General features: G+C 53.5%; 11 protein-coding genes across 11 annotated transcripts; 7 read left to right on the forward strand and 4 right to left on the reverse strand.

The window, feature by feature from the left end:
* The first annotated feature begins 74 nt into the window (after positions 1-74).
* CC84DRAFT_1165973 (ribosomal protein S13) lies at positions 75-1,549 on the forward strand. The gene is made up of 4 exons (XM_018178840.1): positions 75-442; positions 592-616; positions 966-1,171; positions 1,223-1,549. Exons 1-4 carry the CDS (start codon positions 439-441, stop codon positions 1,453-1,455), a joined length of 468 nt encoding a protein of 155 aa, XP_018034163.1. The 5' UTR covers positions 75-438; the 3' UTR covers positions 1,456-1,549.
* Positions 1,550-2,562: 1,013 nt separating this feature from the next.
* Positions 2,563-3,837, forward strand: CC84DRAFT_1260877 (kinase-like protein; the record flags this gene model as incomplete). The annotated part of the gene is made up of 1 exon (XM_018185021.1): positions 2,563-3,837. One exon carries the CDS (start codon positions 2,563-2,565, stop codon positions 3,835-3,837), a length of 1,275 nt encoding a protein of 424 aa, XP_018034164.1.
* Positions 3,838-3,862: 25 nt separating this feature from the next.
* CC84DRAFT_867442 (uncharacterized protein) lies at positions 3,863-5,990 on the reverse strand. Its single transcript, XM_018187716.1, has 2 exons — positions 5,414-5,990; positions 3,863-5,364 (listed from the first exon to the last, which is right to left on the reverse strand). The coding sequence occupies exons 1-2, from the start codon at positions 5,886-5,888 to the stop codon at positions 4,208-4,210; spliced, it is 1,632 nt and encodes a 543-aa protein (XP_018034165.1). The 5' UTR covers positions 5,889-5,990; the 3' UTR covers positions 3,863-4,207.
* A 147-nt stretch (positions 5,991-6,137) lies between these two features.
* CC84DRAFT_867141 (shwachman-Bodian-diamond syndrome protein-like protein) lies at positions 6,138-7,599 on the forward strand. The gene is made up of 2 exons (XM_018187715.1): positions 6,138-6,590; positions 6,644-7,599. The coding sequence occupies exons 1-2, from the start codon at positions 6,518-6,520 to the stop codon at positions 7,495-7,497; spliced, it is 927 nt and encodes a 308-aa protein (XP_018034166.1). The 5' UTR covers positions 6,138-6,517; the 3' UTR covers positions 7,498-7,599.
* An 898-nt stretch (positions 7,600-8,497) lies between these two features.
* CC84DRAFT_1165976 (uncharacterized protein) lies at positions 8,498-9,739 on the reverse strand. Its single transcript, XM_018178841.1, has one exon. The coding sequence runs from the start codon at positions 9,541-9,543 to the stop codon at positions 8,884-8,886; it is 660 nt and encodes a 219-aa protein (XP_018034167.1). The 5' UTR covers positions 9,544-9,739; the 3' UTR covers positions 8,498-8,883.
* Positions 9,740-12,368: 2,629 nt separating this feature from the next.
* CC84DRAFT_867468 (subtilisin-like protein) lies at positions 12,369-14,161 on the forward strand. Its single transcript, XM_018187717.1, has 3 exons — positions 12,369-12,701; positions 12,751-13,007; positions 13,077-14,161. The coding sequence occupies exons 1-3, from the start codon at positions 12,671-12,673 to the stop codon at positions 14,013-14,015; spliced, it is 1,227 nt and encodes a 408-aa protein (XP_018034168.1). The 5' UTR covers positions 12,369-12,670; the 3' UTR covers positions 14,016-14,161.
* A 505-nt stretch (positions 14,162-14,666) lies between these two features.
* CC84DRAFT_867470 (uncharacterized protein) lies at positions 14,667-16,501 on the forward strand. Its single transcript, XM_018187718.1, has 2 exons — positions 14,667-14,838; positions 14,890-16,501. The coding sequence occupies exons 1-2, from the start codon at positions 14,812-14,814 to the stop codon at positions 16,471-16,473; spliced, it is 1,611 nt and encodes a 536-aa protein (XP_018034169.1). The 5' UTR covers positions 14,667-14,811; the 3' UTR covers positions 16,474-16,501.
* Positions 16,502-17,594: 1,093 nt separating this feature from the next.
* CC84DRAFT_1165979 (uncharacterized protein) lies at positions 17,595-18,933 on the forward strand. The gene has a single exon (XM_018178842.1). It carries the CDS (start codon positions 17,637-17,639, stop codon positions 18,672-18,674), a length of 1,038 nt encoding a protein of 345 aa, XP_018034170.1. The 5' UTR covers positions 17,595-17,636; the 3' UTR covers positions 18,675-18,933.
* A 445-nt stretch (positions 18,934-19,378) lies between these two features.
* On the forward strand, positions 19,379-20,663 carry CC84DRAFT_1165980 (uncharacterized protein). Its single transcript, XM_018178843.1, has one exon. It carries the CDS (start codon positions 19,527-19,529, stop codon positions 20,556-20,558), a length of 1,032 nt encoding a protein of 343 aa, XP_018034171.1. The 5' UTR covers positions 19,379-19,526; the 3' UTR covers positions 20,559-20,663.
* Positions 20,664-20,959: 296 nt separating this feature from the next.
* Positions 20,960-21,943, reverse strand: CC84DRAFT_1260884 (ribosomal protein S7). Its single transcript, XM_018185022.1, has 3 exons — positions 21,731-21,943; positions 21,440-21,623; positions 20,960-21,360 (listed from the first exon to the last, which is right to left on the reverse strand). Exons 1-3 carry the CDS (start codon positions 21,868-21,870, stop codon positions 21,043-21,045), a joined length of 642 nt encoding a protein of 213 aa, XP_018034172.1. The 5' UTR covers positions 21,871-21,943; the 3' UTR covers positions 20,960-21,042.
* A 149-nt stretch (positions 21,944-22,092) lies between these two features.
* On the reverse strand, positions 22,093-24,100 carry CC84DRAFT_867530 (uncharacterized protein). The gene has a single exon (XM_018187719.1). It carries the CDS (start codon positions 24,029-24,031, stop codon positions 22,529-22,531), a length of 1,503 nt encoding a protein of 500 aa, XP_018034173.1. The 5' UTR covers positions 24,032-24,100; the 3' UTR covers positions 22,093-22,528.
* Positions 24,101-25,812: the final 1,712 nt, after the last annotated feature.

The raw sequence follows: 25,812 nt of genomic DNA on the forward strand, positions 1-25,812 counted from the left end.
GATTGTTGAGCGCGACATGCGCCATACAAGCAAATGAGCGATGGACATGCGACAGCGGACGATCACCCGGGGAAGAATCTCAATGCATTGTTTTCGGGGACATGAAGCGCATAGCCTCGTCGCTGCGATATGTATCACGGGGTTTGTCGCATGGGTCAGGATAGGGTTGCAAAATACAGCAGAACAGGGTCAATACTCCGGCACAGAGCAAGAATGAGGAGATCATATGGATTGCAATCAGACAGCGCACGTTGGCAGGCGAGAGGAGGTCCAAGTTCGCGACGAGAAAAGGGCGAACTCGGTTAGCGCGCCTTCCCAGGATGCCGAGCCACTAGCGCCGACCGGCGCACACACAACTTTCGAAATCGCCCTCTTTCCCTCGAACTCGCTAAAGCAAACGACAACACCCATCGACGAGCCCCCCGACAAGCCGCCATCATGTGTGAGTACGCCCTTCACCAGAGCTCTCTCGCGCTGTACGATGATTTAGTGCTCGCCACCTGCGGTCGCCGCATGGTCTCAGAAAGCGAGCGCCAGACGCATCGTCATGCATCCGCTCTTCGATGCACAGATGGACTGACATTATCGTAGCGCTCGTCACCGGAGAGAAGTCGAAGTATGTAAAACTTTACCACGAACCCTGCGCCTTCGCAAGTCCATAACCATCTCCGCGAGAACGCATCACGACCCAGCAACACTAGACTTCGTCCGCAGCGCGCACGGTGGAAGCACAGCAGCAAGGTTAGCCGGAGGGCTGTGACGGCTTGAAGAGTGGGAACATCTGTTGCAGCATGCCTACCTTGTTAGGATATGCGGTGGTCACGCTGTCGGGGAGCCTTGCTGTCTGAAGCCATATTGTGTGAGCTGTGGATACGTGCAGTTGCGTCGGGCGTTGTGGTCCTCTAAGGCTATTGGATTTCCTGAGCTTTGCATGGGTTTTTGAGGACGATGCTGACCCGCCGCAGCTTCCAGTACATCATCCGTTTGTTGAACACGAACGTCGATGGAAAGCAGAAGGTCATGTACGCCATGACCAAGATCAAGGGTGTCGGTCGCCGGTACTCCAACTTGGTCTGCAAGAAGGCCGATGTCGACCTCGGCAAGCGTGCCGGTGACCTCACCTCCGAAGAGCTTGAGCGTATCGTCACCATCCTCCAGAACCCCCTCCAGTGTACGTACCACCACCACTTGTGCTAAGCGAGCAAGCATTGACAACCCACAGACAAGATCCCCACCTGGTTCCTCAACAGGCAGCGCGACATTGTCGACGGCAAGAACTCCCAAATCCTCGCCAACGGTGTCGACTCCAAGCTCCGTGAGGATCTTGAGCGCTTGAAGAAGATCCGTGCTCACCGTGGTCTCCGACACTACTGGGGCCTCCGTGTGCGTGGTCAGCACTCCAAGACGACTGGTCGCCGCGGTCGCACTGTCGGTGTCTCCAAGAAGAAGGGATAAATGTTTTCGCTTTCGCTGGGCAGCTGGGGCTTTGTGTGGTGCGGGAACAAGGCTTCTTCGGGTGGGGAGGTGCACTCACGGTGTTACAAAGGGCATTCATTGGCTTTCACGCTACTTCATGCGCTTCGGATGATATGAAATGGCATGAGGAATTCTAGCGGTTAGGGTAAACAGCCTGTACCAAAAATCACACAATCTACCTGGTTCTTCAAACACAACTGGGCATCTCTCATCATGTGAAGCATACACGGTGACCGCATTTTTGTCCAGACGAACCCGTATCCTGCTGGAGTTGTACTTGGGTTGCCAGGCCTCTTCCGAATGCTCACGACAATCTTTTATAACATTTGTGCTCCAGCATCCACACAGTGCGGAGCGCAATTCTCTCCCAAGAGGCATGCCTTCGCTCTCGTGCACTTCAGCCATGAGATCAGCTTACCGTCGTCCGTGAGCTTTGACAAGCAGATGATGTACGAGCGAGCCTAAAATCATCATGTAGCCTCTCCCTCGAAATCTCAAGCGTAAGGAAAACACACACCAGATGTTGTTCTCGGAGTCACCCACCTTAGCGCCGCATGCTGGTAGCAGCCTATCGAAAGGAATCACTTCTCATTGGAAACCGCATCTTGATGGCCCGCGGTCCTCTAGTCATGCTTGGATGAGGATGATAGTAACGTCTAGCTCTGGATATTTGGAGGCCAAACACTATGGCGTACTATTTGCAACGAGAGCTAGGTTCGGCTAATTGACTCGCGGAGGGAGAGTTCTCAGAGACAGATGTACTTCTAGGTTTTTCCAGGAGGTAGATCGATGAGAGAATGGGTTGATGCCGCGCCATAATACTGGGAGCGTTGACACATAAGATGCATACACAGCCATGAGGGTTGCTACTCTCTCACTCAGACCCCCCACGTGCACTTTCCTCCGACTTAGATATATACATGCAGCCTTGTGTAACGCGTCTTCCACTTCCAGCGCCAAGACGCAGCAATGCATGCGCTGACGAGGCTGAGAACATCGCACGCTGGTTTGACTTCTTATCGCCCGCACTCAGCCTGCTTCATACTTCACAATCTTTCGAGCAGATCCAACAAGCCCAGCTATAGGATGGCGCCCAACACAGAAAAGAGCCCGGCGAACTACGTTGACCTTTCAATTTATGTGAATGGCGAACGCCTCTCCCCGGAAACATCTACTCCACAGAGATCTGCTCGGGCTTTGCAGCAAGATGAACCATTCTTCTTAAGGAATGCAAAGGAGCAGGACTTCACAGAAGTAGAGTTGAGACTGCATCGGTTGAGGGACTTCACTGTCGTGAGGCAGTTGGGTGAAGGAAGAAGCGGCAAAGTAGAAGAGGTCGTTGACGAGAGGAGCGGCAAGAGAATGGCACGAAAACGCTTTTTTGTCCCTGATTTTCGCGGGAAAAGGGCCGTCGCACAGATCAACCAGATCAAAGGCGAGATTCTCAGCCTCAAACGACTCTCTCACCCGCATATTGTTCGATTTGTGAGCTGCCACCAGCAGAAAGAGAACGCGAAACATCTCAATGTATATCTGCTCATGCAACCCGTTGGAGAACACGATTTGCAGACGTTCATGGCCCTTGTTGACACACTCGAGCCAGCGGTGTTTGACAAGAGCTGGATCAAGCAGTGGTTCATGTGTCTTCTATCAGCGCTCGCCTACATGCACTCGCAACACGTTCACCACGACGATATCAAGCCGAGCAACATCATATGTCGGAGAGGCCGGGTATACTTTACCGACTTCAGTTCGTCCCGGCGGGTAGAATCAGGCGAGGAAACCTCCACAACAAGCCCAGCAATCGCAACTCGACTCTTCGCTGCTCCCGAGTCCTTCCGCAGCGACGAAAATGAGCCTTTGTCTCATGGCTCGAAGACGGACGTTTATGCCCTTGGCCTTGTCTTTGTGGAACTTCTTGTGGTCCTCGGGAGCGGCACGATTGCTGCTTTCCGCAACGAGATGTTCCAAGACTATACACACTTCATGAGGCAATACCACCGCGTTACACATAAATTCAGGAGTGCTCTTGAGGGTGGATGGGACACTGAGAGCCGTAGATTCTACGAGCGTTTCTGCGAGCCCATGCTGCAAAAGCGTCGTAATGGTCGACCAAGCGCGAGATATCTGTTCGCAAAACTCAAGCAACAGCCAAGAGCTATTGGTGTCATGAGGTGTTGCTGTAGGATCCAGAATGAACGACAGAGTTGGACGGAAAATGAGTCTGAAGTGGATGTCGAAGATGGGACCAATGAAAAAGATACTGGGAGCGAGAATACTGGAACGAGTGATAAGTTAACTAAAGCAGAGAGCGACTCGGACTCGGATTGGGTGTATCTTAAATTTCGTGACCTCTTTTAGTACTCTCATATCTCATAGTCACATGCAAGGCCATTTGCGCACACGCTGAACGACTAATGTATTCATGATTGACGATATTAACCCCAATCATAGAACGCTTGGAGCTCGAACCAGGGAATGTCGTTTGGTCGACTTCTCATGTTGCGATCAAAAAGCAGTCTGATGGCTGTATTTGTTTATTCTTATGGGCTTCCATAGTAACCAAAGAGTCCAATCTCGGTACTGTACATTTGAAGCAACAGCATGTCCTAACGCCCCCAATGCATCCTATACTAACTGAAGATAGCCTCGATCAGTATCAAACCCAGATACGGTCATTCAATCTGCTCACGCCGCCACTAAGTACATCAGGTGGGTCATTTGAGTCGCTTTACGCCCAAAATTCACCAGACAACCACCTGGACAGCATATCAGCCGAGGACTCCGGCTGGTCGTATGGCACCATGTGGCCCCCAGCATGCAGCCTCATGAAGGTGAAGTTGCCGCTCGACTTGACCTGGCCAGTCTTCTTGCCATCACCTCCGAGCTTGAGGTCCTTAAACTCAGCCTTGACGTAGTCCTTCTGGCCGGGCCACTCAAGAGCTTCGGTCCAGGCCTTGTTGCCAAGCCAGTTGCAAATGTAGTCGGCGTCGCCAGCGTAGATGAGCACGGGGATCTGCTCAAGGATACCGGGAACGAGACGGTGGTAAGGCTTCATCCAGTCACCCTGGAGGAGGAAGTCGCGGTTGATATTGAAGTTGCAGCTGTCGTAGGAGTTGACCTCAGCACCAACGGCCTTCATGACCTCCTTCTTGTTGAGGTAAGAGCTGATCCAATCAATCTCATCGTAGCAGAGATCGTTGTCACCGCAAGGACGGCGGACATCGTAGACGTTCTGACCAGTGCGCTGGTACGGGCCAATCATAGCGTTGTTGCAATAGATTGAGGCGGGCACACAGCTCCAAACAGACTCGGAGTTGTAGCAGTTCTCAATGAGGCTAGCGCAGCGGGGGTAGGCATTGTCCATAGACTGGCACTGGCTCTCATCGAGGACAGCGGGCCAGCCACCTTCACCGCAGGCCATAGGACGGTAGTACTCGTACTGAGTCAGACCATCAGTGAGACCGTTACCGATGAGGATGGACTGCAGATTGATGTTGCGCTTCTTGTGTGAAAGAATCTCAGAAGCAAAAACGGGAATATAGTGGCCAGCGTAGGATTCACCCGAAATGTGGAAGCTCTGGTGGGAATACTCGGGGAACTGCTTGAAGAAGAGCGTGAGCAGAGCGTAGATGTCCTTGCCAGCGGCAACCGTGTTGCTGACGGAGCCGCTGCTGTATGAGTAGCCGACGTTGACGGGCTGGTCAATGAAGATGACCGAGGCGTTTGCGTTCCACGAGAAGTCGTTGAACTTAACCTTGCCGTCCTTCTGGACAGACGAGGGGCCGAGCTCCATGAAGAGACCCATGAGCGAAGAGCAACCAGGGCCACCGTTGAGCCATAGTACTACGGGGTCGTTCTCTGGGTCGTTGCGGGACTCGAAGAACCCTGCGTGTTGTTAGCATATGCGATCTGGCTGGGCCATGCAGGTACTCACAGTAGAAGAGATGCTTGTCCTCCTCATTGTCGTCAAGATAGCCGCTGTATTGCTTGACCTTGTCGACGCCCAGGACGCTCGGGTCGACCTTCTTAACGCGCAGGTCGAAGTTCTCGAGCTTGCCGTCGATCTCACGCTCCTTGTCGCCCTGAGCGTTCTCGACCCACACGCTCTGGATATCAGCGCCTTTGACGATGTGGTCCCACTCGCTGTCCTCTCGGCGCGTGTGTGGCTTCGGCATGGAGAGGAAGGAGGCCTGGTTGAACTGCTCGGGGAACATGAGTGCTACCTCATCCCACACGCGGCGGGCCTCGCCAGTGAGCGATTTGAGCGACTCCTCCAGGTTCTGGAGAGGCTTCATCCATGACTCTGTGTTGAGGTGCTTCAGCTGTTCAGGAAGCTTGAAAACCTGCTGCTGCGGCGCGACAGCGGCCGAGGCAGCTCCAGCGAGGAGCGCAGAGGCGGCGACCTTCATGGTGGTCAACGAATGCGAGAGCTTCCCGAGCTCTGGCGCTTGTGTGTGAGGGGTTGGGGTAGAGAGAAGCTCAAAAACGGACACAGAGAGGGATCGACGGAATCAATGAACAGCGCTGGGCTGAAGAGAGATGGGATGGAGGAGGGAGCTCCGGGGGCGATGCGGGCGTATCTGCGGAGGTGAGGCGCCGTCTCCAGGCAACGGATGACGCATACGGCAGCTTATCAGGTGGCTGGAGCTCCATGGCCTGGGCGGCTAGCTCATCACGAGGCCCTCCGCGTTTCGAGCACTGACTGGCGCGGAGGGGCCAGCGCACCGAGTGACCGAGGCAACCTCATTCACGCTGCAAATGGCGGTGCATTCCAGTTGCCAGTATTCTGGTGCCTGCAGCGGATCGCATTCCCGTTAACCAAGGCTGCATTGCCATGTCCCCGTGGGCTGTGCTTGCCAGTCGTACCTGCATCGGCTGAAGGAGGACTAGCGGGACTTGGCGCTGTCAGCCCTGCCATGGTTCGTCACTGGCCGGCTGAATCATTGTGAGCAAGCAAGCTTGCGGGCAACTTTTATACCACTTCACCACTCCCCGCAGCCCAACACCACGTCGGACCTCACAAGATACTAAACTCACCATGCCTGTCGGGATAAAAACCCCTTCGAATCAGATCAAGCTCACCAACCTTGCTTTGGTGCGCATGAAAAAAGGTATGGCTGCCCCGCCACTGCACCCCGCAGTACATGGGACTGACGAAATACAGGCAAAAAACGCTTCGAGGTCGCATGCTACAAGAACAAGATCCAGGACTGGAAGAACAAGATCGAGACCGACATCGACAACGTCATACAGCTCGAGGGTGTTTTCATCAACGTCAACAAGGGTGAAAAGGCCTCCAAGGCCGATCTTGAGAAGGCATGGCCGGGCATGAAGAACAAGGAGATTGTGGAGGACATCCTGGAACACGGAGAATACCAGGTCGGCGAGAAGGAGCGCAGCGCAGAGCTCGAACGGATAAAGAATGAAGTGATCAACATTGTCGCCTCAAAGCTCGTCGAGCCGAAATCGAAGCGCGTCTACACGACCGGTCTAATCGAGAAGTCGCTCGACCAGCTGAGCCAACAGACCTCTGTACAACAGCAAGGCGACAAGGCAAACGGCGCATCGGCAGAAGACGGAGACGATAAAGAAAAGGCACTGCCTAAGTGGAGAGGTGTCGTGGCTACCAAAGATGCCAAGTCGCAGGCCAACCATGCTATCAAGTGCCTCATGGCCCACCAACCTATCCCTGTCACACGCATACAAATGAGGCTGCGGATTGTCTGCCCGACCGCAGTCACCAAACAAGCAGTGAAGTCGACGGGGAAGCCTGCAGAGAAAGGAAAGAAAGGAAAGGCTGCAGCAGATGAAGAGCAGCAGGCCCTCAAGAGCGTAAAGGACACGATATTGAGCTACATCGAGAAGGTGGAAACCGACGAGACAGAGGGCGCCGAGTGGGAGGCAGTTGGTCTTGTCGAGCCAGGCAGTTACAAGAGCTTGAACGAGTTCATCGAGACCCACACCAAGGGCCGCGGCAGGGTGGAGGTACTGGATCAGTCCGTCGGCGTCGACGTCTGAGCGAGCTGTCACTACAATGTCAATAGGAGTGATTTGGTCGTCTCCGCACCAACGACCAAGGCATCAAAGGATTTAAGGTCTCAACACAGCGCTACCGACAGCGCTCTGCAACTGCGCCGCATCAGCAAGGCCGTTCGCCCAACTCCGCCGCGATTTCCGCACAAGAGTCGCATAGCATCCCAGAGCGTGAGTTCTAGCGCACTATGCACATTGGCCTAATGCAGCGGCCGTCGCATTCACCAGTCACGCGCGCTCGGGAAGCGCTTCCCTTGTGGCGACGAGCATTGCGCACAGAAGGCCCGCCTAAAGAAGCTTGCAGAGCAAAATTCACAAGCACAATTGAATGTCCCCTGGGTCATGTACTCTCTTTCCAATCGTCGTCTTTGCCTCCCATCTATTCGTCGACTCCCGTGCATCAGTGTACTTCCTCATTCGTCACCCCACCCATTCCCACATATACCCCTGCCCGTTCCAACCCGCACGACTGGTTCCACGACGTCCTGCAGCTTTTGCTGATTTTCACTCTCTTCTGCTCATGCATGGTAGGAGCTATGACCACTTACACATTGCCCTCACAGAGTGCATCATAGCCAGTCATCGCCTGACAGGTGGTGAGGCATGCAAGGAGCTGCATGTCTAGCGCGGCAAATCTATCGCGGTGCTCAGGCTATGGGACTTGCGATGTCAACGGCCTGCGTGATACCCACACTGATGCAAGCATCTGCTCGGTGGTACACTATGCATTCTTCAAAGTGTGATCGTTACTGCCGTTTCCCCGTCCACCCGCCCGCTTAGGCGCCCTCGGCTTCTGGTGCTACAGTCTTCACGTTCCGGCTGGCTATGAAGGAATTTCGCGTGGAGTTGACCAGTGGTGCCTATACGGGTTTCAGTCTGATACTGTGTTCTCGGTCGTGGTGTAACTGAGAACGTTCACTGAGAAATACCATAGATGTTCAATGTCATGATGGGAATTCACTATATCGTATCTACGTGCATCAGTGCCAATTCCTATGAACATTAATCGTTACTCGTGATGATGTACCAGTCATCCACATCCTTCCCGTCGTTGAGTCGTGAGGTCGTTAGTCATATCCAGTAAATGCAGGAGACAAAAATTGGACAGGAAGGCAGCAAAGATAACGAGATGCGAGAAGAAAGGAAATCAGCGCAACATGCGAGCCCAAACCCACCAAACGCCAAAGGAAATAAAGCACTAAGCACCACTCACGCACGTTCCCGTTGCCGTTCCGTCCTGGCAAAAACTCCGTACCGTCTTGCTTGTAACCTATCCTAGACCATGCCCGATGTCTTCCCGGTACTCAATCGATAGTAACACCATATGCAATGCAATCATCCCGTCGCCTTATCGCCCAGGTGCAATGTTGCTCAGTCCCACCATCTTCTCCCGACTCTTCCATTGTTACTCAGAATACCCAGCACCTCCGCACTACTCGTCTTGAAGCCCCAGATCCTCTCAATGGGCTCCGCAATCATCATCCAGTCAAAGCCACGGATGTCATACATGTCGAGCACTACGCGTACCAGCCAGGGGTCATACATCGGCACGGTCGGATCCTGGTATATTGACAGTGCCAGCGAGGAAGAAAGGATCTCTGGCGGAGCAGGCATGATATCTGGCTTAGTGTTTACGTGGGCAGGGCGCGCCCTACGCTGGGGGCGCGCGTGCGTTGTGGCCGGCACAGGGGACGGCGCGGTCGGTGACCCGGAGAACAGACCGAATGCCTCGTTGTCTGAGGTCGGGGAGCTGGAAGCCGATGACGAGGCGCTGGACAGCATACTCTCGTCGCTCATCTTGGTGTGTAGAACAATTGGCTTGCGAGCTGTTATGGCGTGTTCCGTGGCGCCCAGGGCATCGTACCTTGGGAGCGGCTTCGAGATTGCGCTCGTGGACTTGGAATAGGGCGAGTCGTCGATGGGGGTGACGGAGATGCGGGACGAGGGCGAGTCGAAGGACTGCGAGCGGTGGATCCGGATCTTAGGCGATGGTGTGCGCGGCAGGGCGACGAACCGCGTTGGTGCTGCCATTGTGTCGCCTTCCAATGCGGTCTTATATGTCCCGATGCAGACCCGCAGCAATGGTCAAGATGATGAACAATGCTGCTCACACACGCAGCGCGCTTCGCTTCTTTCGCCCAGAAAAAGCGAGGCCTAAGTCAATCAATATTACACGCGAGCAACGCCTCGAGTTCAAACTCGGAGGCAACACAAACTAAAGGAAAGGGGTTCGGAAGCTGGACAGCGGGTTCGATGGGTTCACAGTCGGGCTTATATGGGGCGACATTGCCTGCGCTGGCCCTGCATGCAGCATGTTGCGCCAGGGATTACCGCCATGGGGGTCGTTGTACGACGGGATCGGAACTGTTGGTGGAAATTGGAGGGTGGGGTAGGCTTGTGGGGAAGAAGGAAGTGGTGGGAGTGGTGAGAGGTGACGGGAGGCGCATGGGCAGTGGAAGGGTCCTACCGTAGGGGCGTGGGAGACAACGCATGGTGCATCACATCTGTGAGGATTGTCGGTCGGGAAGAGGGATTGAGTGAGGAGGGGCGCATCCGAGTGGCGCGGTGCGCTCGCTGTGCGACGTTGGTCAACGTTGCGGCTGTATGATCTCTCGTATGCAGTATCATGCTTGCTGTATACTGTACCATACTTCAGCACGGCGCGTTCATGCCTTCAATGCCACGTTCGAAACAAAAGCAACGTAGCCCTCTTGCGCCGTTAGCGGACCGACCCGAACGAAATTGCTGGAATGTCTGTCATGAGACCACGCGCTGATGAACGGGCCAGACATGCGACCGTACTTGTTCACTCGAGACTGGAGCGAAGCAGTACATATCTGCAGGGGTGTACGTGGATGTACCGAGAGCCCGCATATGCGGCCGCCGCTGCATTGGCAAATAGGAAAAGTTTTGGGGGCAGTCCTTCACGGCATGGAGTGACAATCTTTTCCAGAATAGCAGGGAGTGCGGCGCATCCTCACACTTACCATCATTTCACGCATTTGCCCCCTCGCTCGCGCGGGCATTATGTATCACGTGACACGACTAGTCTCTTGGCTCATAACGCACTGCCATATAATCACGCCTCCCGCCGCCCTCACTTCGCCCTGCCGGTGTTTCTCGAACGCTACTGATTGTCTTTTTGTGCAGTGCTTCGCATTCACTTCCATCTCATCTTCGTCTTTCGGTTCGACTATCTCCCGCCTGCAAATTATTCTATTCTCTTTGCAATCGGATCGAGCAGTGCCAGGACGGTAGGTTGCGACGCATCGATCCGAGCTGACCATTCAGTCGTACGGTGCGTCGTGGCCTTGGACGGCAGAGTTTTATGTCTCCAGTCCACGCCGCTTTCTTGTTGAAACAGAGGGGCTGGCAGGTAGAGGGCTGATAGGCAAAGTCTATGTCGCCAGTCCATGCTGCTTCTTCTTGAGGCAGCGGTCATTTCACCAGTCCACTCCGTCTCTTTGTCAAGACGGAGTTCTATGTTTGGACAAAACCGCGATGACTACTCTAGCAAGGCAGCTAGAGTGGTGCGACTCTAGCACGCGTGGCTCGCCGGCGAGCAAACACTGAGACGTGCCTTCGCGAGCAGTCAGGTCGATCTACCGGTGTCGGCCTGCGTGCTATACGCAGTTAAGACGTATACCAGTTATTTTGGGTGACATTCCGGTTGAACACACTCGCCTTTTCTTCATCGAGTGCATTACCTGCTAGGCTTGCCTCGAGGAAGTCACCTTTGGGCCGTGTGCGATGTTATCAAGGAAGATGTCACCGGGCCACGCACCGCTACCATCAAAGACATCCTAAAGTTCCACTTTCGCTCTTCTACGATAGAAGGCTCTGCCTACATAAGTGTTGCGACCGGAGTCCATCTGTTGCACGACAAAGAATGATAGGGCCTCAATGCGTTCCGTTGCTGCTCTCAAGCATGACTTCGGTGCTTTCTTCCATTGAAATAGGGTAGATATTCCTATGCAACATTCACCCATAGCTAATGTACGTGAAGAGTCAGCAGCAAACAACATCAGCCCAGGGACAATCGAACCCTGGCAAATATCAAATTGCGCCTTCTAGCTCGAAATTGCGACTATTATCATTATTTGTTCGAACTCGCACGTCGTTTGCCAGTCATCGGGCTTGATATACACTTTTGACTATACACCGGCGGGACGACAAAACCGATTAGGATCGGCATTGCCAAGGCAGACCAATCGGTGCCCCTGTCAATCTCTTTGTCGAAGCCAAGTCTGCAGTGCGTCCATCGAGACCACCGGAATGACATGCGCAGGTACCATTCCAGGCTCCTGGACCGCGGGAAAATTACACCCAGGTCCGTTTTCTGTATACACAACTTTCACCTACACACGTCTGCCGCGGCACACAATGATCGCGTGCTAGATGCCGAGCCCGCCGTTCTCGGCCCTTTCCGCGAATGGCAAAACCACCGCCTACCCCAAACACCGCGGCACAAACACTACTTATCTATAGGTGTAAATGGCTGCGGTGCTCGGGGTATTACAGGGTCTAGTTTTATGCTTATATTGACTTCTTAAGCGAGAAAGTGCCGGCGTCTTGAATCACTCGCATGTTCCGTTACCAGATGAGGCAGGTACGACTTAATCTTCCGCCTACGGTTCTGTAACACCGTAGCCGTATAACCGCCGTCAAGACCGCATGAGCTATACGATCAGTGACCTTCCCCTTTAGCCATGCCCAGATATTTAGTATACACGCTTCACCGACAATCGGCAGGAGATGGCTTGGTGCAAAGAATTGGAGGACCCGGCTAATGAATAGTCACAAAGCGCGCTTGAAGATGTCATTCAGGTTTCAATGTCCAAAAGTGCTAATAGGAGTAGACTTCTATGGAAGAACACCAGATTGGCCAATGAGGAGACTCCGCAAGAACCTATCCTAACATGAGTCGGGGCAGAAAGGGCCGATGCAGCATCGTGCTCAAGACAATAGGTACTACTATACCTTCCCTTCCGAGATGAGCTCAGCATTGGCAACGGCGGAGAGCGACATTCGGCAGCGTAATAAACTGATGGCGGACATCAACCTTCTGGGTATCAGCCATGTATAAAGATGTCGTGTGGTACACCCCTAGAAGAGTATCCACGGATCTCTACAGTCGTTCACCGTCTCTCTTTCTAAGATGCTCAACGTCGGCCGTCTCGCTTTCCTTTGTGAGTCAAAGAATTTAGTATCTATCGTGCAAGTCTGACAACAACCTAGTTGGAGCTCTGCTCCCTTCTGCGCTCGCTGCTCCCGTGACCAAGAAGAGCGATTTGATTGAAGGAAAATACATCGTCACCTTGAAACCAGAGGCCGAAGTCCAGGTCCAAGTCAGCTGGGTGAACGACGTGCACAAGCGCAGCTTTTCCAAGCGTGACACAGCCGGTGTTGAACACACATACGACATCAAGACTTTCAAGGGATACGCTGGCGAGTTCGACGAGAACACTCTTGCCGAGATCAAGGCCAACCCAAATGTGTGTACTTTTCATTGTTCCACGGCCACGCCTCGCTATATTAGGGATACTTAACTGACAATCCTACAGGTCGCGGCAGTTGAGCCCGACCAGCTTGTCTACCTCCCCTTCAAGGTAGAGCAGGTTTTTGACAAGCGCGCTCTTACTACGCAGACCGGCGCTCCCTGGGGTCTTGGTGCGATCTCCCACAAGACAGGCTCCTCCACCAGCTACGTGTATGACAGCACCGCTGGCCAGGACACATATGCCTACGTTGTTGACAGTGGTATAATCACAACCCACACTGAATTCGGTGGTCGTGCCTCGCTCGGTTACAACGCTGTTGGTGGCCAGCACACCGATACCCTTGGACACGGCACTCATGTCGCTGGTACCATTGGTGGCTCTACTTACGGTGTAGCCAAGAAAACGAACCTCATCTCCGTCAAGGTGTTCCAGGGCGCAACTGGTTCGCAATCAACCATTCTGGCTGGTTTTGACTGGGCTGTGAATGACATCGTCAGCAAGAATCGTGCTTCCAAGTCTGTCATCAACATGTCTCTTGGTGGCGGTGCCTCCACTGCCTGGACCAACGCCATCGCTGCCTCGTACCAGCAAGGTGTGCTCTCCGTTGTGGCCGCCGGCAACGGTGATCAGAATGGCAACCCGCTCCCTGTCTCGGGCCAGTCGCCCGCCAACGCCCCCAACGCAATCACTGTCTCCGCGGCTGACTCCTCCTTCCGTGTTGCCTCCTTCGCAAACTACGGTGCCGGCGTTGACGTCTTTGCCCCTGGTGTCAACGTCTTGTCTTCCTACATCGGCGGAAACTCGGCGACTGCCAGCCTTTCGGGTACGAGCATGGCTACTCCTCACACTGCAGGACTTGCAGTCTACCTCATGGCTCTTGAGGGCCTGGCCAGCCCGGCTGCCGTTACCAACCGTATCAAGGCTCTTGCTGTGACTGGCAAGGTCACTGGATCTCTGAGCGGCAGCCCGAACGTTTTCATCTACAACGGCAACGGCGCTTAGATAGCTTGCACTCTTAAATGAGATGTGAGACATGGTGTCGGCGTGTAAATGGGGTTTTTCGGGGAACTGAAGAGCGCCTGTTGATCCGTCACTGTCGGTGAGGCCGCCACGACTGTAATGTGTTACTTAGTATATGAGATGCAATGAAGAACATCATTTTGAAACAACGAATTACTACTGAGTTATCACAGTCGAGCATGAACTCCTTTAGCATCGCAGAGTGTAACGTACTTCCATACCGAGCGATGTACTTCCACTTCCTTGACGCTATGTTACCGGCTCGAATTATACACTACAGATTTGCCAGAGGTTGTTGCGGCACAACGAAGATTACGGCCGCAACGCACCTCGGCAACATCACGTGCTCGTACGAGAGCCCAAGGACGTAAGCGGGGTTGCAATGGCTCGCAAAGAAGCCCATTGGTCCGCCTAAGCCGCTTAGACCACCACTTCGCATTCGTCTAAATGCTGCAGGGATCGGGATATGAAGCCGTCGCGCCTTCATCCTCTTTTGGCCATCGTGCTTGTTCTTTCCAGCTGCGTAGCGCCTGCAAACTGTGATATGGGATGCGAGAGTCGCGGAGCGCGGGGTAACCGGCCAGCTCGAGGACGGTTACGTACGTGTCGGCATAGTATATGTTCAGTGATATTTCATTCACTATTCGACTCCTCTGTCTTCATAGACAACACTTGCCTTATCTAGAGCTGCCTACCTTAAGAGAATCTATATCAGATATTCTGACACTTTGATCTCACTTTTCAGGGGTCTTGCGTTAGAGAATCAAGTATTTTTACAATGGAGTCCTGGCCGAATGATGCAGGGGTATTTGAACATGGCTTTTCGCTGTAGCTATGCATATGCTGACCTTTGCAGTTTGACACGGACTATGAGGAGCACAATCCTGTCGAGCTCACTGTTAAGGGAAAGATTCCGCATTACGTTGCGGGCGTCCTCTATAGAACCGGGCCTCTAGGTTTCAAAGCGCAGACAAACCAGAACAACACCTGGGCAGCTAACCATTGGTTCGACGGCTTCTCATGCGTCCATCGCTTCGAAATCATATTTCCCGATAATTCCGATACGCCAATGGTGTGTTACAACTCTCGACGCACAGTCGACGAATTGTTAGAAGTTGTGCGTAAGACTGGCAAACTAGATGGGGTCACATTTGGAAAGAAGCGTGATCTCTGTGAGGGCTTCTTCCACAAAGTCATGAGCATGTTCAAACCAGCGACAAGCCCTCAAAATGTCGGGGTCACGATCTCGATCAACGTGCCAAGCAGGCAGAAGGGTACCCAGCCAACAATGGCCATCAATGGACACTCCAACGTGATCGAGACACTGCATCTCAAAACAGATGCATCGATTATGAACAAGATCGACCCCGAAACCTTAGAACCGAAGGGTGTCTGTCGCCAAAGCATTCTCCATCCCAGCTTGACTGGCCAACTCTCGGCAGCACACGCGGAAACTGATCCAGCCACAGGCGATTTCTTCAATTACAATCTAGACTTGGGTCGCAAAGCCACATATCGTGTCTTTCGCACTTCGTCCTCGACTGGGAAAACTGAGGTCCTTGCTACATTCACGGCGAAACCGGCCTACGTGCACTCGTTCTTCCTTACGGAGCACTATGTTGTACTCTGTATTTGGAATAGCCACATCAGCTGGAGCGGGCTATCAATTCTATACCACAAAAACATTCTCGATGCCATCGCACCGTTCGATAAGTCCTCAAAAGCAAAATGGTACGTCGTCGACCGTGCAGGACGGGGTCTTGTCGCGATCTATGAATCGGACCCATTCTTCTGTTTCCACACCATAAACGCGTGGGAGCAACCGTCAGCCAATGACGCCAAGAAAACAGACATAATCTGTGAGCTGTCTTTATACGAGAATCTCGACGTTGTACACCGGTTTTACTACGACAATCTTATGAGTACGCACGAATCCTCCAAAGCCTACGCTGGTCAGAAGCGTCGCTCGTGCCTAGCTCGCCACGCACAGTTCCGTCTCCCAGTTGTCGAATCAGGCAACATATCCTCGAAGCCTCGTCCTGCTGACGTCCTCTTCAAGTCCGACCCCATGGTCGCGCAGGAACTACCAACTATCAATCCATCTTACGCCACGCGAAAGCACCGGTACACGTACGGTACAGCTGACCGCCTGAAGTCGACCTTCGTGGACGGTATCGTCAAATTTGACAACGTGACGCAAACGGCGATCTTCTGGGATACAGAGGCGCACACACCTGGTGAACCAATCTTTGTGGCCGATCCAGAAGGAATAGAAGAGGATGATGGTGTCTTGCTGAGTGTAGTGCTCGATGGAGTGGAAGAAAGGAGCTATTTGTTGGTGCTGCGAGCAAAAGACCTGATAGAGCTAGGCAGAGCGGAGATGAGGGGCCCGATGGCCTTCGGGTTTCACGGGGCATACAAGGCACTTCGCAAAGACTAGAGCTGGTTTTCGGAATGACTTTGAGTCTTGCTGCTGTACATCCCTATGTTAGGTTTTTATTCGTTCGTTTCTTCTATTTCTCTCTCGTTATATTTGTCTCTTGTCCCTAGCATTTCAATAACAACCATTTGTGTGTCGTGTCACGACCAGTCATACAAAATCGCCGAATCATGCCTGGTAAAGATTGTGAAATGACTGTTCTCGGCTTTCACTTTGTTCCAGGTTCAGACCGCTTACGATGCACGAGCCACAAATCCTGGTTGGAGATCGTGGGGGCGCAAGCGGCATATTTACACGATGTTCGGCTAGCCGTGTTTCTGACAAGTTACACTCCACAGCAAGCTCGATCACCGACACGAAAGTTGTTGCAGACTCGGTCTTTGTGATCACCGTCTGTCGCCACCCGCTAAAAGCGGGTCCGACCGTGTTCTATAGGTCTGGGTACCTGCCCGCCGTACGACGGGCGTGATTCGAGCACATCGCCCAAGAGCCACCCATACTACCACTATACTACCTTTTGGGAACATGTCAGGAAAAGAGGCTGTGGGAATCTCACAACAGAGGTTTACAGATGGAAGTGGTGCATCCATTATCGTAAAAGATGAGGGAGGAAGAAGTAAGGCTGGCGACGAGGAAATCTTAGAGGTGTCGTCGCAGGGGACAAGGTGGCGCAATGTCCTTGCCGGTCGCCAATCCCGTGCTATTGGAGGTTCGTCTGCTGTTGCAGCCACCACAGCTGTGGACGGTGTGAGAAGAACAGGGAACGAGATTGTACCTACAAGCATAGGTGCGTGTATTTGATCCTTTCACACCCAAACGCCTATGGCGGGCGCCTTACGTCTCTTTGCCTTCACATCACCTAATATATGAGCTCAGAAGTCCCGCCCGCAACTCCAGCCTCGACCAAACTTTCACACCGGCGCTGCCGTTTGCCGCCGTTGGTAATCATTATGCTCTTCTGTGTGGTAGTTACAGGCCTTGGTCTGCTAGCGCTGATAAATACTGCTCATGGCCAAAGTCCTTCTGCCAGCAAGTTCGAAGTTCCCGCGCCTGCCTCTTCGTTGCCATGGAAGGTGGCCCATAGCCGTTCCTTCCTCATCGACTCTTCAAGGAAGGATCCATATAACAACACCGAGGACCGCAAGGTGGCATATTCGATATTCATGCCGGTCTTCGCTGAGGCCTGCAGCGAGTCTATTGACAACGGTTACATGCCCACCCTTACTGCTGAGGCCAGCAATCTCCAATTCTTTGACGACGAGAGCGCAGGCATATTCGATGCACTGCACTTCAACAGCTGCTCCAAAAATACAGACAAGTATAACGCCGATCACTTCCCTCTCCTTATTTTCGAGCCCGCTGTTGGAACAAGTCGATTCATGTACAATCAGCTCGCCCGCCAATTCAGTGCGAACGGAGCTCACGTTGTTACCATCGATCACCCCTACGATGCAAACATCGTCGAATTTCCCGGCTCGGATCCCATTCGAAATGGCGGGTCCGTCAGCCTTGATCCTTTTCAGGTTAACAAGCCTGTGAATGGCACCGAAACGAAAAAGGCAATTGACACGCGCATTGCCGATGTCGATTCTGTGATCAAAGAATTGGAGAAGGCCAATACACTTCCGAGACTTTTTCCCGCATTTACTTTCACGGACGGCAACACGAAGGTACCCACGCAGCGCCTCTTCATGGTCGGTCATGGTCTCGGTGGCTCTGTTGCGACCTCCATGGGATTTTATGACAAACGCGTCGAATGGACTATAAACCTTTCCGGCTCAACGCCTGTCCTCGCGGAGGATGTTTATCCATACACCATTTTCTTCGGCCGCGAAAACTACAGGAGTGAAAACGACACTGCTTGGCAGGAGACTATGAAGCACATTGCCGGGCCCCAGGTAGAGTGGACCTATCATAAGGCGGAACAATTCGACTTCAGCGATCTTCCTCTTGTGTCCCACCTTGTTAATCCAAGCAAGAAGCCTAAAGGCCTTGGGGTGCCCTATCAGGACATGGACCCCAACGACCCAACCGCCACATTCCGAGCCCTGAGCTGCTTCCTTGAAGGCTATTTTCGCGATACTTTGATTCCGGGGTGGTTTGTCGAACCGAGGCTGCCAGGACAAAGCCACGACGCCATTCAAAAATGCCTTGGTTGGTTTGGTGGCGCCATGAAGCCACATGTCATGGACAGCAGCTGAACATTAGACAAGTGGTGATAGGTCTCATACGATAATCTTCGCTGTCTGGAGGTGCCGCATTCAGGTTCCTCTTGCGGTTGGACCACTGCATTCCCTCATTCTGTTGGGCTCTGAATCCAAGGGGCAGGCTATACAATGCTGAACATAGCATATACTATATGAAGGAAGCCTGAATGAGTCGTATTCAGATATAATTTGGGGTTGCATCCCTTGTCGTTAGCCTGTAGAGTCTGGTTTGCAACTCCTAAATACAAGGACCCTCGATGTGGTTGTGCAAACCTGTCACGATGTGACGGAGTTCTAATTCCCGCTAAGTAGTGGGTCCTGAATGAATTCAACATGCAATATCTGCACAGCTTTATATCAGATGCAGTATGCTCGTAAGCGGTGGCATGACCAAGATAGACACCTTAACAACTTCGATCATGCTCACCAATAGATGGGAAATACGCTTTGCCACCGCATGTAGACAGTAATCGAGTCCAGTATCACGGAAGCAACAGCAAATCAATCACCAGACGCGTCAACTCTTGAGGTATAACAAGATAACCTAACTTGAGTTCCATGTGCAGTATGGTGTTGATGTTCACATGTGCGCACAGATGCCCCAGTGAGTCAAGCAAAACCATATCCCAAAAGGCACTAGTCCCTTTCAGCCCTATGCGGAGCGAAAGTTGCATCACCGAGCCCTTCGATTCTGAGCGCAACCACCCAACCGCGCTGTGTCCACCGCTCGAGCCATTTTCCAATGTTTATCAGGACCTCATAAAGCCGTGCCCGGCACTCCACGAAGTCACATCTGAACTTTTCTCCTAAAAACTTCCAATCGAGAAACCCCGCCATCCACCCACAATGGGTATCCTTCTCTCCACCGTCCAGCGCACGCTGAACCTCCTCCTCCCGTTCACCCACCCGGGAACTCCCCTCGTTCAAGACCTTATCCACACTGCCGTCCTAATCACAACACTCTACTACGCGCCCCAAATAGCAGACTACTACAACGCCCACTACCGTCCCTCCTCTCCTCACACCCCACGAAACGAAGGCGACACAGCCCCAATCGACGGCCAAGTCGATGGCCCCCCAGCAGACATACCAGATGCCCCTCTGGACGACGCCTGGGTCCTCCAAGACGACGGTGACAACGAAGACGCCGGGCTCGAGCCCCCACCCCTCGCACCAACACCGCCGCCAGGCCAGCTGCACAACCCCCCGCCCGAGGACGGCGTGTGGCAGAACGACTTCGCGCCCGGGGATCCCGGGCCCGCGAACGACCGCCCACAAGCGACCCGCGCGAACCGCGTCATCGGCGCGAAGAAGGCGAAGTCCCTCGCTCGCCGCGACCAGCGCAGGGCATACCACGAGTTCCACAGGAGCCAGGCGGAGCAGCGGAAGTTAGCGGAGGAGGCGGGGAGGGAGGAGCGCGAGGCGGCGCTTGCGCAGGAGAAGGCGCGGCGTGCGGAGGTGGAGGCCCAACTTGCGGAGGAGAAGCGCGAGAGGCTGGCTTGGGAAAGGGAGCAGAAAAGGAAGGAGGCGGAGGAGGAGCATCAGCGGCGCGAGCGTGTGGTGGAGAAGGTCCGGGAGGAGATTGTGCGGAAGGGGGCGGTTGATCTTGTGGATGTTGCGATTGAGGAGGGGAAGGATAAGGTGTGGGTTGAGCGGTTGGTGCGGGCGAGCGGGATGCTGAGCCAGATGGAGAAGGGAGGGGCGAAGGTCATGATCACAGGTGAGGGGTGGCTCGTCAAGATCGATGCTGAGCTTATGCGGACGGTGTACGAGGAGGCTGCGTCGTTCGGGAACTCAAGGGATGGCAAGGTCAGTTTCGCGAACTTTGGCGGGATCTTGGAGAAAGCCGTTAGGGCGAGGGCGTTGGCGGCAGTTTGAGGGTGGACTTCTTGGAGACGAGCATAAACCGGCGTTTGCGATCCATTTACATGATGCAGACGGATCGGCCATTATACCCCAACTAGGCTAAGGAATGCTATGAACATCATCTACACTGAGTTGCCCCTTTGCAAAATCCGTACAAAGTGTGTAAATCAAAGGTAAGTCTGAAACTACAGTCCTGGGATGACAGCTTTGAAACGAAGCATGAGCCATAACATTGTCCGGCAAGTCAATACCATCACGCACACATCACGTCGTGCCAGAGAATGGAAACGGTGGTGTATCGAAATGTTCATTTTTGTCATGCAACCATGAAAGAGGTGTTATTCGCCTAGAAGACCCGATACGTGCCAAAGCCTTTCATATTCATACCGACCAGGCAAATCGCCCAGACCAGCCACATGAAGAACTCCTTGCCGCTCGGTTTGAAACCACCATTGACATCCATGCACTCCAAGTCCCTCGTCCATAAAGAAACCCTTTACCGGTTGCTCTTCGCCACACGCTCCAACTCGTCCTTCTTCTTGATGGCGTACGAGTTGCTGCTTCCCTTGGCAGCGTTGATGAGCTCTTCGGCCAAGCACTCAGCGATGCTCTTGATGTTGCGGAAGGAAGCCTCGCGGGCACCGATGGTGAGGAGAGCGATGGCCTGGTTGACGCGGCGGAGAGGGGACACATCGACGGCCTGGCGACGGACGGTACCGGCGGAACCGATACGGGTGGAGTCTTCGCGGGGTCCGCAGTTAACGATGGCGTCAACGGCGACCTGGATGGGGTTCTGGTCGGTCATGATGTGGATCTGGGAAGGGTCAGCGCGGTTCGAGGGACCGTTCACGCCGGATTGTTAGAGGCAATAGAGCGCGCATGGGGAGACGTACGATCTCGAAAGCGTGAGCGACAATGCGCACAGCCATGAGCTTCTTTCCGTTGTTGCGGCCGTTCATCATGAGCGAGTTGGTGAGGCGCTCAATGATGGGGCACTGGGCCTTCCTGAATCGCTTGACAGCATATCGGCCGGCCGAGTGTGAGATGTAGACGGGGGAGCGGATCTGGATGTAGTCGCTGTTCACAAATTGTTAGCCTACGTTCGCTCCCGCGATGCGCCCTCGTATGCTACGCATAGCACCCAAAACGACATCCTCCAGTATATGGACTCAGGGATTGCGTACGTAAGAGAGATGTCCCGGATCTCGACGTCCTCGTAGCTCCACTTGTTGAACAGCTTGATGCTGCCAATCTCCTCGGTGACCTCCTTGGGAAGGATGGGGTAGCCGGAGGGGCTCTCGACCTCGACTTCGCCGTCAGACATGATTGCGATGTGCTGGGGATCGACTGGTTTCGCGGGTTGGTGAGGGTGTCGTCGAGGAATCGTCGTTCGCGAGGTCGAAGATCAGAATGTTCTGTTCGAGATGTGTGGGTGGGCTAACTAACTAAGCGAGCCAGTTGTGGACTTGGCGCGCACGGCCCTCCACCGCCGAAGAAGGCGCGATGGCTGCAACACCAAGTGTTAAAATTCTATCGTCGGACAAAAATTTCCCTCACGAGAGCAGTAATGCGTTTGAACCATTTACGATGATAGCATGAGCCTGGTCGCCAGCAAAGAGGCACAATTCGCGTTTGTATGATATATCGCCCTTAGGGTGGGAAACGTCACTCGTTGGCGCGCGTTCTCTAACTTCACTTCTCCCATTATTCAAAATGCTTGTGGTCACATAAACTCAACCACACTTCGATGTAACAATGTACTCCTCCAGCGCAACCAGTGGTATATAGCCGAACCAGACAGGAACCATTGTAGCGTGAAAGAACCAAACGCCGATGGGAAAACAACCGTGAGGAAGAAGTGACCGCATCTCCAAACTCCTTCAATGCCGCTTTCCAAGCCTTGCGAAATAAGAGCTCGCGTCCATACAATCTTACACTAGCAAAGCAACAGTTACCGAAGACGTCTCCCGCGTCGGATCCCGTCATCGTCGCGCTCTCGAGACCGGCGCACTGATATCTCTACGCTCCTTCACGCCTTCCATCATCTGCTTTCGCGGCGTCTCTTGGCCCATGGCCATGCTTCTAGCACGCCCACGGCGTTCTCTGATCGCCTGCAGGGCAGCTTCCCTGTCAATGGGGAGCTTGTTCAGATTAAGCTCGCCGAGCACAGGGGTACGAGCGTTCATAGGAGCGTGGGCAATCGTTGAGGGTGTCAAAGGCTCAGCCCCTGACTTGACAGCCGGTGTCATAGGAGAAAAGTGCAATGGGACGCGTGTTGTCGTCGTGATGGTACGGGTGAGGTACGGAGTTACCGGAGCATCTGAAGCTTCCTGCGAGTGGTCCTCAGACTCGTTGTCTTCGATAACTTCCTCATCGTCCTCATCGCTGTCCATTACTGCATCCTCGTGGATGACAATACCAGTCGACTTTGACTTCATCTGCTCAGTCTGGATACTAGCGCGAGACTGAGGTTGACGAGCATTGGGAACCCAGGGTGAAGCCAATCCAGCGACTGTAGTCGGCTCGAGTCGGGGCTTCTCTGATGAGACGACTTTTGTTGAGCTTGCAGCCTTAGCAGGTGACGGAACAGAGCGGAAGGTGCCTGTGGTGGGTGAGAATGCCACAGGTGGCTCCGGTGTTGTGTTGTCAGGGCGCTTGACGATGACTGTGTCGAGAGTCTGGTCCACGGATTCCGCGCTATGTTCATCGCCCTGTATCTCGTCTGCCGGTGGAGTGATAGGTCGTTTGGCTACCATCACGTCAGGTTTGATGACGTCTTCCATGTGCTCATCGCCATGGTCACTTGGTGGAGGGGTCAGGGCAGGGACTGAGGCTTTGATTGCCTCAATCGCAGCGGCATAGCTGTTGTCGTGGATATAGTCCGATCCTTTCGAATCGGCAATGCGGCATGAGCAGCAACGGAATTGACACTCCATCTTCATGAAGTCAATTTGCTCTTGTGCGCGCTCACGGAGGCGCTTCTCCGTGGCAAGGTCTTGCTGTACGAGCATGAGCTCTACGGCTGCCCTGCTCGGCGCTACATTCTCCTTGTCCTCCTCGTCTTGTGCAAAAGTCTGTTGTTTCCGCGGCGATCGAACTGAAGAGCCAAAGTCGTCGTACTCCTCTGTGGTGGCTGACGGGAGCGGAATCTGACCTTCAGCGGCGATGCGCAACACCTCCTCCTCTTTCAAGCTGGTCTTGAGCGCGTCGCGCTCTCCCTCAACTAGGCTTAGCTTGTCCTTCAGGGTATTGATTTCCTCGCTCAACTGGGTTTCGATGGTGTTTGCTCTAACGTCCAAGTTGTAGCACTCGTTCTTGTAATTCTCAGCTTCTTTCTGGTAGAATCGGAGATCGGACTCCATGCGGGCCAGTGTCCTCTCAAGCCCTTCGTTCTTGCCCTTGAGGATGGCAACCTGAGGCTTGACATGAGCAGCGTCGTCCTTAGCATCCTGCATAGCTTTCTTGTAGACATGCCCCTTAGCCATGGCTACTTCGTTGTTGCGTTTCAACTTTTCCTGCGAAATTGTCAGCTATGTCGGCATATCACCTAGAGCTTGCTTACTATCTTCGCATTCAATTGCTCCCTTTCCTCTTCCTTATTCCTGAACGCGTTTTCCCATTTAGAGATCGCGTCGCGCTGATCCTTGCGGCACTTTTCATAAACATCACGTGAGACGCAGTTGTCGTGTTCCTTTGCCGTCCTCTTCTTCTCCTCGTCGAGCTCCTCAGCGCGGACTCTGTAGCGCTCCAACATCTGGATCTTGCGCTCCATCTTGGTAATCTCGGCGGCGTGTTTTGTCTTCTCTTTCTGCAGAGCTACCATGTATTTAGCCTGAGCTTCTTTGAAGTCCTTAACGTCGAGATTCTCAAACATGGCGGCGAGACCCTGCACCGAGACGTCCGAGTCGTTGCGGCGATGCTTGCGCAAAGGCGATGTGCGTAGGTCGGGCAGCGATGGCGACTGTGCTGAAGGAGGTCCATATGGGGATCTGGTGCCGGCCGCGCGCTCTGGGCTCACAGGAAAGAGGGGCATAGGCGGCGACATTGGAAACTTGGAGGGCGATTTGGAGGTTGATGGCGGGGAGACGCCGCTCGGGCTTTCGGTGAGTTTCGCCAACTTGACGGTTGTGGGGTGATCTGCTGCAACGTGCAGAAATGTTGCGTGTCTTGTGTGTCGGTCTTGGGCGGGGTGGAAGTGTATGCGATGTACATGCGAAGTAGCGCGGTGCGTGCTTGAACGATAAACAAAGCTAACCGAGGCACCCCTGCCCTAGCAACCATGCACAGCTCCCGCACCAACGTCATCCTGTTCACGGGCGACCAACACCGGAACACCGGACCAGCTTGACGAACCACCTAATTTCTTTCGCTGATACGCTGAAGACGATACTGAACTGGCCTACTGAATGAATGAGATGACTCGCAGCCGCGCACGACTCTTCTTGATCCTGCGAAGTGCTGACGTGGATGAGCTTTGACTGGACAAACTGATGATCGTGCGGGAGAAGATCACTTACATATCTCAAGTAGCTGCGTGACTATTTGAACCCTTTAGAACTCGCAGGCGCAAGACTCCGTAATCGCCGTGGCCCTGCGCCCCAACGTTGAAGGTATCGGGAACAGACACCAGGGTATACGACAAAGCAAACGACTCGTCGAACTCTTGTTGTGTAGGGACTTTGTGGCTAATTTTCGTTATGTTGACTTGCGTACTCTCCACTAGTCATACGAGAGTAATAATGCTTGGCTCTATGGAGCCCAGGTGTTCGAGAAAAAGCTTGTCATTCTCCACGGTGACCATATCTGGTATGGCTCTTTTGTTGGAATGGCTCTCCTGGTGTCTGACAAACCTGGATATACCTTTTCCAAGGAGACCGCATGTGCTGACCTTCTCAAATACGCCTTTGGACGGTGTTCCTAGCAGAAGTAATGCATTATGATTAAGAATGAAGGATTGTTCTGCGTCATTATCAGGCAACAAATGCAGTAGAGGCACAATCACTGCGTCTTCGCACGAAGACGGCGTGTCGACGTTCTTGTCTAGCTGGTCCCAATGGAACAAGTTGACGATGTATCTGGAATTTGACCCGATAACATCTGAGTTATCTCTCTTTGGTGTGCGTGAAGTCTTTGGTAGGCTTTCGGATGATTGTTGACTGACAGGCTTCCCAGAACTAGATCAGTGTCACGTATACGGATTATGGGCACACTGAGTTTAGGCTGAGCCTGCTCGATCTCTCCAAGTACAGCTGGACCTTTAGTCGAA

Source organism: Paraphaeosphaeria sporulosa (assembly GCF_001642045.1).
Source record: "Paraphaeosphaeria sporulosa strain AP3s5-JAC2a unplaced genomic scaffold CC84scaffold_7, whole genome shotgun sequence".
Lineage (NCBI taxonomy): Eukaryota > Fungi > Ascomycota > Dothideomycetes > Pleosporales > Didymosphaeriaceae > Paraphaeosphaeria > Paraphaeosphaeria sporulosa.